The sequence below is a fragment of the Clinocottus analis genome, unplaced genomic scaffold (assembly GCF_023055335.1).
Source record: "Clinocottus analis isolate CAN_PGR_092001 unplaced genomic scaffold, fCliAna1.0.p SCAF_168, whole genome shotgun sequence".
Classification (NCBI taxonomy): Eukaryota; Metazoa; Chordata; class Actinopteri; order Perciformes; family Cottidae; genus Clinocottus; species Clinocottus analis.
In genome coordinates, this window is record NW_027175896.1 from 15,001 (window position 1) to 24,969 (window position 9,969).

At 42.8% G+C, this 9,969-nt stretch overlaps 1 protein-coding gene across 1 annotated transcript in view; it reads left to right on the forward strand.

Annotated features, from left to right (window-relative positions):
- Positions 1 to 7,337, forward strand: part of LOC137787307 (cell adhesion molecule 4-like) — a gene marked incomplete at its 5' end in the record, with an annotated part of 19,086 nt that extends 11,749 nt beyond the window's left edge. The window contains 2 exons of the mRNA XM_068579632.1: positions 183 to 355; positions 6,941 to 7,337. Coding sequence (XP_068435733.1) covers positions 183 to 355; positions 6,941 to 7,167 — 400 coding nt within the window. The remainder of the gene's footprint in view (positions 1 to 182; positions 356 to 6,940) is intronic.
- Positions 7,338 to 9,969: the final 2,632 nt, after the last annotated feature.

Consider the following 9,969-nt stretch of genomic DNA (forward strand, 5'->3'; position numbering starts at 1 on the left):
TGAAACTATTATTATTATTATTACTATATAGCATCTTCACAGCCGAGAAGCTGCAAACTACAAATGTTGGACTTCTTTGTTTGAAAATTGCTTTCAACAATTAATCAATTTTAAAAAACCATTGTAATTGATTGACATTGTTTCAGTGCTTTTGACATTAAACCTTTCTTTCTCCTCGTCAGGCCCAGAAACATTCAGTGGTCCAAGATTAACGAAACCTTACCGGAGAGGGCCGAGATTTCTGGCCCCACCTTCCAGATTTCCCGTCTTAGCCAATCACACAACGGGACGTACTTGTGCCAGGCCCAGAACAACTTTGGACGCGCTGCCGACCATTACACCCTACTGGTGTATGGTGAGTAGTTGACTGACAGTTGTTGCAAGTTTTTGTGTGTGCTTGAAAAGATTGCTCCATTAATTCCTTTTCTCCATTGTTTTCATTCCCGGTTGTAGTTTCCCAGGTAATTGTTCACTGTTAGGAATAATTTTACGTTCAATAGCTCTTTTGTTTGTTACATTTCTTGTTCTTGTGTTTAGATGTTATTGTTTTTGCGAAATCTTTTTAATTTTATCGATCCTTTTATCTTCCAACAGTGTCTGTGGTGTCTGGCTATTCTGGCGCTGGGCGACAGACCCATTAAATCCTGACGCTTGTCTCATCTGTCTTTCGGCTTTATTTTGTTTTTCTGATTCGGTACGCAGCAGGAAACCTCTGCTAAACCTCCTCCTGAATCAATGCAACAGAGATATTGATTCCTCAAGAATATGTAGTTCAGATACTAGTCAGCAACATAATTATTCAGACTATCGCTTGTAAAGAACCAATTTATCTTGTCCCCTGTGACCCAATCCTCTCGTCCGGGAATTCAGAGTAACGTTACCAGTCAAGTGCAATAATTAAAGATTTGAGATGTTTTGACATCTGAATGAATTTCCCAACGCAAGCTGATGTGAAGGAGACAAAGACAACAGACACACTGCAAAGCATTAATGCAATCTGTTGAAATCTTGCATGTTACATCGTAAGATTTGTTGCATTTAAGATTCAGGCTAATCAACTTTGCTTGTTGCTTGAGCAGAAGTATCATAGGCGGGAGGACAATGCGGGTAAGGGGCTTTTGTTGTCAGCCTTTACAAGTTTTCCAAGATGTTGCACCTCGATTCACTGGTGGTTGCTAAATTCTTAATGAAGGTTGACCCAGATAGGCTGCGCACCGTGGCTCAAAGAAGACGACAGTGCAACATCACTGGAAATCTTGTTACCACGATAGTTACTTTTCAGAAAATGTGACAAATTGGCCAACTTTCTCCCCGAGTTTGAAGCACATTTTTTTTTGAAAACAAGGTTTTCGATGTGTGTTAATGTTGCGTAATCCACTCATGAAACAACTGAGTAAACTTGCAGTCAAACAGGGACAAAATTGAAATTTGGGGTTTTTTAATAGGACAGCAGCAAAGCCAGCTCATCATTAGAGGCTTCTACGGTTTCGCATCCAAACCGTGGCCTAATTACACCACTGTCACTCAGCAGATTTACCTTTTATTTTGTTTAGGCTGCTCTCCCCCTTCTGAATGCTCCCGTCATTTCACCTGAATTGGAGATTAGAAGCAGATGGACAGATAGAGGGAGCAGAAGCACGATATGTTATGTAACATTTTTGGGCTGCTTTTGGTTAGCGCCCCCTCATCTATCTACCACACTAACACTCTCTTTCTCTCTCTCACATGCACACACAACAATCACGCACTCTTGTACAAGCACTGCATCAAACGGCACACATAATGGCAGCTTTCCACCGGCATCAAGGGTGGCAACAGTGGCAAGATGAAAGGTGACATCCACACCCGCCCTCCCTCTCCCGTTGTCTCTCGCTCTGTCTGTCTCTCTCTCTCTCTCTCAGCTATCCTGGAAGGTTAGACATGTCGAGCTTTGATGTGCGATGCCACCTCTGTAGAAAAATGTTCTGTCTTTTTCCCTCCTCCTCAGCTTCCTCACTCACCATTTTTTAGCTGTCTTCTTCATTTGATCTTCTGTCTGCCATTTCGTCTTTCCTACATTTCGTCATTTATCTTTTTTATTTCATGCCGTTTCTCCATGCTGGTCATCAATTTCATTTATCTTGCTGTTTTTTTTCTTCTTCTTCTTATCCTCTCTTATTATAAAAGGGCTACATTTAAAGCAAGGAATCTTGCTTCGACCAAAATCCATAAAAGACCAGAAATCCACATAACCAACATAAGCCAGGCTTCAACTCCTTTGCTCTGCACCACGGATTTCCAGCAATCAGCTTCCTAAATCCTCCTGCTGTATCCCCGTATCAGTGGTGGTTTGCTGTAGTTATAAAAAAAAATATGTACTCGCCCACCAGGCAGATTGTTTCAAACCTTATCTCAAAGAGCTCAGAGATGTTGATTCAGCCATCATATTAATCTGAAGACGACCAAAAGTCACTTTTGATTTTCCTCTAAACCACAGCTAATAATCTGATTAACGTGGTGGTAATTCTCTTGCAAGAAATATTAACTGAACTCCTTCAATCAGGCTATGATGTTTCCAGTGAAACTTGTCTTTTTGATTATTATAACACAGTGTGTTTGCTATACTTCAATGCTAATGCAAATAAACCAATAAGGTTGATTAAAAATGTTCTAAATTAATTCTATCTTCTGATGATTGAACACCAAGTTCATCACTTGATATTAAAAATGAATATGATTGCATTCTGTAGATTATGTTAATATGACTCATAACTTTAAAACAGAGTGCTTATTTTTTGCTTGCCAGAACCCACGCTGTTATTGTAGGTGTCTCTTTTTTCCTTTCTTTTTTTTTGGTTTCAAACTGTGGATATCTCATTTTGTAACAAAGCTCTTATTATGCTTATTCCTAAAGACTAGTGATAAAAATAAAAAAAAGATACAGCCTCATTGTTGCTGCTTTTCTTATTCTTTTGTTTTAGTCACAGCTATTTCAACCTCTCCATCCATCTCTCATTGTCTTCTCTCAGTTGTTCTCTCTCCTTGCCTTTTCTCTCCAAATCCCCATTTCTTTCCTCGACATCCGTACTCTGTTTGACTCAGCCCGTTGTTCTCACCTCTTTTACACCTCCTGTCCACTTCCTCTTCCTCTCTCCCCTTCTCACACACCCTTTTAACGGTTTTTCACCTTGCCACGGGTTTGCCCTCTGTTCTCGGTTCAGCTGCAGTTCAATGTCTTTACTCAAAGAAGGCTGAGGTTTCTTAGAATATGGCACAAAGCAGTGAGTGTAACTGAGTGAGGAGTTGGTGGGGATAGATGGAGGGAAGTGGGAAGGGGAGAGAAGGTGGGAGGAAGTGATGGACGGATGAAAAGGAAGACAAGAAGGGCGATGGAGGTCGAACACAGGTTAACATGCACTACCACAACCTGTCAGATAAATGGAATATTGGTTTAGTTACTCCCAGCCTCCCTCGAGGGAATCCGGGTGCACTGGGGAAGGAAGAGGGGCAAGGTGGGAGCGCTGAGGATGCGTGTTGTAAAGGATGAGTCGGCAGAAAAGAAACTGTTTTATCGCAGGTGCAGGAAAACTACCAGTGCTCCCTCTTGTCTCTCTCCTGCTCATTTCGTGTCAACCTTCCCTCTGCGGGAGTTATCTGCCATCAGGGTCTGTACATAGAGTACAAACTCAGGCAAAAGTGGCTGCCAATTTGTCACAGGTGCTTTAGGCGCTGCCACTTTATGAGAAGAGACGGCCTTAATGCTGGCGCAGGAGAACAGAGAACGAGAGGTGGGAAACTCTCCAGGGCCCAGGATGCACTGGAGCTGAGCTTTATTTGACTGTGTGTGCGAGTGCGTGTGTGCGCGCGTCTGTGTGTGTGCGTGCATGTACGTGTGCATGCGTGTGTGTGTTTTTGATTGAGAGAAAGACTGCATATAAAAGGATGAAATTAACTTTTTGAAACTTTCAGAAAGTCACTAATGATGTAAATGTGAGAAATTGTTTTGAATGAATAACAAAGCGCACACAGTCACACGCATTACACACACATAGCAAGTATTCCCGCAATGTGAAATGGATGTGTCCACTGTTGGTTGTTTCATCTCTGTGCCCTCATTGTTATGGAGAAATTGGATTTGATTTTATTTGAATGTATGTATATACGCAAAGGTACATGTGAGTGTCTGTGCATGTGACTGGAGGAGAGTGTTGCTGATTGTCTGGTGAAATTCCAGAGGGCTTTCTTATGTAATTGAACTGAGCTGCTGCACTCAGATGAATCGCCGAGCCAATAAAACCCATTAGAATTGAATTGCATGAGAGAGTGTGGGAGATGGAGAGAAAAAGAACAAAGAAGAGAGAGGTACAGATGTTAGTTTGCATATATGTAACACACTTATATGCGTGTGCGTGTGTGTGTGTGTGTGTGTGTGTGTGTGTGTGTGTGTGTGTGTGTGTGTGTGTGTGTGTGCATTTTGGTAAAATAGAGCCGAGAAGAGGGCACAGGAAGAATAGAGAGACTAATGGTTTTATAGAAAGTTTCATATGGGAGTGATAGGAAGATGAAATGATGGGTACACGGTGCGATAGAGAGGGAAGCTAGGTGACCAGGGATTAGTCTGTGTCTCCTCGGCTGTTGTAATGAGCCGTCAGGATAATTGGAATGAAAAACACAGTCCTCCATTTAATGAAGTGAGACTTTCAAAATACATGGAATGAGAATGAAAGTGGAAAAAGGTTCGGGGCTAGTGGCAGAGGGAACTAGACGGAGATAATCCACGGAACATTTTGGCAGTTTCGCTCCACACATGACATCGTGTCTAAGTGAATGTTGGATGAGTCCTCAGCCAATCAGCGCCGGCCTTAATAGACTCCGCAGTGGACCCCTGACCAGTGTCCAGCATTCAGTGCTCTGACTGACAGCTGGAGCCACCGCTGCTCTTGGGCAAAGCCCTTATAATCAGGAACAACGAACATGAAAGAATAACGGGGCTCATCCAAAATGGCGGCGGAGTAGCCTCAGGCACACTTCTGTGAGCATGAGATAGGAGGAGGAACGTCATTATCCCAAGTGCCGCCACATCCGTCCCTGGAAATAACATGGGCTGTGTGCCTGATTGGCAGCCATATAGTGTTAATGAATAACAATATGATGTAGGGAGAAAAAAAGGACGCTATCGGCCAAGAGGACGACAGCTGTATGGCATTCTCCTTAATTAAGTTGAGGAGAGGAGTGAAGCCACAGAGGCAGCCGAGTGATGGAAAGTAAAGGAGGGAGGGGGTGCAAATGAGCGGAGGAGAGTATGGTTGAAGAAGAACAAGGAAAAAGAAGTGAGGGATGACGGCAAAACGATAAGAAAAAGTTTGACAATTTTTAGGTCATCCGTGATAGCCAAGAGAAATTAATCAGCGTCCAGTTAATTAGTGCAGCAACCTCGGCCATTAATCCTCAGGCTCAAGTGACAACCACGTGCTTGTGTTCACACGCACATGCAACATAAATGCTTTCAAAGAGGAGAGCACCAACAGACACACATGCTCATAAGTGTCTCTTTCTCTTCATCTGGTCACTCCCCCTCACTCTCTCACACTTTACTTCACAGAAAACTCTGCTCATCTCTTTGTCTTTCCCACAAAACACGCTACAGATCATGTAATATTTCTTCGCAGCGCAGAGACCAGGGCTGGGCTTGAAGAAGCAAAAAATAAATTCAGGAGGGGGGAGGGTATATTGCTGACATAAGAAGAGTGCAAAAAGAGATTGATGATCTCAGGGCCACTGGGAGAAAGGGAGAGAGGAGACAGAGGAATACTTACCAATAAATTACTCCTGAGCAGAAAGGGCAGGGTGTGTGTGTGTGTGTGTGTGTGTGTGTGTGTGTGTGTGCGTGTGTGCGTGTGCGTGTGTGTGCGTGTGCGCGTGTTCTGTATGCCTTTTGTGGCGGTGTCCAGCCAATAATGCACGTGTGTGTAAAAGTGCACAAACATATGGTCTGGGTGTGTGTGCACGCAAGCTTTTATGTATTTTAAAACAAGATGTGCGTGTGTGTCGACTACTTCGCAAGTTGTGGTTTTACAGAGATTGTTTGATGAAGTGGCATGCTGTTCACTCTTAGAGTGCTGATGCACACACAGACACAAATTCACACCCACTCTTCCATCTTTCCCTTTTAGTTCTTGTCAGCCATTATTTTTTGTCTTTAATGGCAGTATGAACTTGTCTCTTTCTACCTCTCCACCTACCATTGTGTCTCAGCCATTGATTCAGAGAATGTGTCAAGATCCAAGCTATTGTTCTGCATTGAATGAGACAGTCCCTGCATGGCACTGCTCCATTGGGAATGCATCTGTCACAGACAATGTCTCTGTCTTCCTGCCATTGTGCCGTAGAAAATGTGTCGGTGATAGAGAATGTGTTCCTACATATTCCTATTGCTTCATAGATGAATGTCAGTCTGCCAGGTATGATTCCCTTCAGCCTCTGTTTTCAAGCACGGTCCACCATTGTAAACACTCCACAGCCGGCATACAGGCCTGCCAGAGAACATCGTTAGTCCTTGTCCTTATCAGTTGTCAGAGGTGGAGATCGATTTCATTTTGCACACACGGTCAATTTGGGGAAATAATTAGGAGCATTTGTCTCTAGTATCGAAATGGCATCAGCCTCAATTGCTGATCAGCGTGTTTGAAATAAGTCTTTCCTGCAGTTCTTGTATTTTACATCTCCTTCATCTCAAAACTCATTGGGTCAGAGACTACATCCAATGATTATCGAGCAGGATGCTAAGGTAGAGCAGCAAAGAAACTCAATTAATATTCACAGTAATAAAGCATGTGTCATGTTTAATAGGCTGTAGTAACTTTGCTATGAAACCTTGCAACGCCGTTGTTGAAATGTCACTGCATGTTGTAGATAATAGCATTTGTGTATGTGTGTTATCCCATCCCCTGTCTGTCTGTAGATAATGTGTCAGTTACTTCCACGGTCTCTCCCACTCCCACCACCCAACCAATCACCTCCCATCCCACCACCCCAACCCTCCTAACACCCAGCTTCGCTCCGGACCTGAAAGGTAACATACACACACCTTTTTCTTCTACCTCTGCTACCCTCCATCTCTCTCCTCGTCCTTTCCTACGCTCCTTTGGTGTCTCTTACTCCCCTAGTCATTTGATAATTCTCAAGTAGCCTCCACACACACACACGCACACGCACGCATGCGCGCATGCACACACACACACATACACACACAAGTCCTATGCTGCAACCTTCCTTTGCCCTGCATCTACATGAGCGTACGTGCCTGCAGACACGTTGGTGCGTACCGAGCGCAACCTCCCACTCTCCCTTTTTCTTATCACTGGCTGTTTGATGCTTCCTACACACACATTGCCCAGTCAGCGGTTGTGTGTGTGAGTGTGAGTGTGAGTGTGTGTGTGTGTGTGTGCGTGTGTGTGGGGCTTTTGATGCTTGGTAGGTACTGTTAATAAATCTGCATTAAGAGTTTAAAGAACTGGCAACGACTGACACTGGCCTCCGTAGGGCCAGGTTGATGCTACACAAATACCTTTATCTGCACACACGCACTCACACAAACACGCACATATTCTGACGAAAGAAGATCAGAGATCAAGGTGTGTCTCATCGTATTCTCCCTGATGATGATGTTACACACGGGTAAGAAAGGCTGCTCGGCTACGCAGGGTGGAAAGGTTCATGGAGAATAAGACACGCACATACACACACTCATGTGATTATTCACTTTAAAGTATGTATGTCCACATGTATGCATGTGTATATGTACATCTATGTGCTCATCCTACGACTGCAAATGCACAAGCCAATGTGTGAAATGATCAAACATCAGGAATGACAATACAGTTCAAACAAGAGCAATTCATAATATACCAGTTTAATTGCTTATATTTATTAATACCCTAGTTTCATTTATTGATTACTGGAGAGAAAAAACACATGACTGAAACAAATGGAGTTATTTCCTATTGTTGTGTGTATCAAGCCCATTGATCAGAGGAAGCATTTAATGGACAGATTAGACAGTTCCATAATGATTCATGGCAGGAATGTATAGTTAGTTGATGGGGAACCTGTGAACCTGCTGGATTTGGCTAAATGTTCAATGCTATACAAGTAATCAGGCTCCTCTTCTCTGTAACACACCAGAAAAACACATTAATTTCTAAAGAAAAATACACTTTAGTTGTTATTTTAAAACAATGATTGCACCCTCTCCAGATTTAAGAATGCTCAAATGAGTAGAGTTTTAGTTTCTTAAACTTTATCTTAAATTTCCAAAAGCAAAAAAACGAACTAAACTTTTTTTTAACAAATAAGCCTACATACTTTTAAGGAATGATGTCATTATGCAGCCTTGTGTATAAATATATCCAGACAATGGTGATTCAAAAGCTGAAGGAGCATCTTTGATAAACTTATGAATGCTGTGCTCATAATTTCTGCTCTGGAAGTGATAAAAAAAAGGTTGTTAAAAAATAAAAGCTTCATAAATGACCAGAACAGAAAACGACAACAGTAATGAGTCATACCAGGCTCGTAAAGTGTTCCATATTTAGATAAACAGCTGTTTTTCTCTTGCCTCTGTAATAACAGTGTGCACTGGCCGTCGGCAGCTGAATCCTGGTTTAAGAGTCAAACGTGTGCACGTGCAGTCGCAGGATGGGCACACGGACGTATATACACACACGCCAGTGAACGCTCGATGCGGACTGCGCTCCCAATACTGAGCCTGGGCTTTGGGTATTGGCCGATACCGAGTACTGATCTGTTACCAGTGGTATATCAACAAGCTGGTAAAGTAAACAGGATCGTTCTGTTATGTATAAGTGCAGGCTTGAAGGAAAAAATGCTTTCTGAACAAAATTGAACAAATAAATACATAGATAAAATAATTGTATTCTGATACCATTTTGGCCCGTTGTCGTCCCAATCCAGCTATTTGGATCATGCATCGGACTGATCTCAGTATTGGTGCAGAGTTGCACTAATCACACATCATATTCACATGAGTTTTTGTATGTGTCTTTTCTTCTGGGAACTTTTGACCCATAGCTTGGCTTTGTGTGTGTGCGTGCAGAATATATTTATCTCACACAAACACGCTCACTGGCATCTCCTCTTTTCTTCCCATGCCTCCGTCTCCTGTCTGTTACTTAAAAGGAGAGATGAAGCGAAGGAAGCGGCAGAATCCTTCTCTTGCCGCTGCCGCCATCTGTGGCAGGTGGAGGTTGTTCACCTGCTGGGCGTGTGGGGAGATGTCTTAAAGAGTAGAAATCTGGTGAACGTTTAGTCGCTGTTGATGTATGATCTGAGGGGCTTTTTGGAGAAACGCTGCACTGTACTGTCATACATTTCCTGTGGAGCTTCTGGCTGCGGTGGACTAAAAAATGGGGTGGAGTGAGGTAAAGGTATAGCACTGGAGTCCTTTCTGTTTCATCCCTCTGTGAAATGTTGAATAACGCAGTGTGCCTACAGATTTTATCTTACACTTGGTCATAAACATAAGCAGGGATATGATGCAGTCACAGTGTCCAATGAGACACTTAGTCATGAAATGCATGTGCAAGAATGGACTCTCTTTCCTTCAACTGTCAGTGCCTGCTCCACGTACTTTTCTTCCTTTCCTTTGCCTCCTCTTCCTCTCCTGAGCTCTATGTTAGCACTCAATTAATGATTCATGTTTTAATTCGGCTTCGTCAAGGTCCAAGAGCTGCATCAATAACTCTACGTCCTTGCCTCCGATTTGGCCTTTCCAGCTTTTACACTACAACCACTGAGAACCATCACAAAAGAAAACTTTTGTTATTGTCAGCAACTCAGGTGCTATCGATACGGACTCAAGGAGCTGTTTTTTGCAGCACAGATTACCAAAAATCTCAAAATTCGAATTAGTTAACTTAAAGCGACAAATAACAAAGAAAAAAGCTGTAAATCCTCAAGTTGGAACCAGTG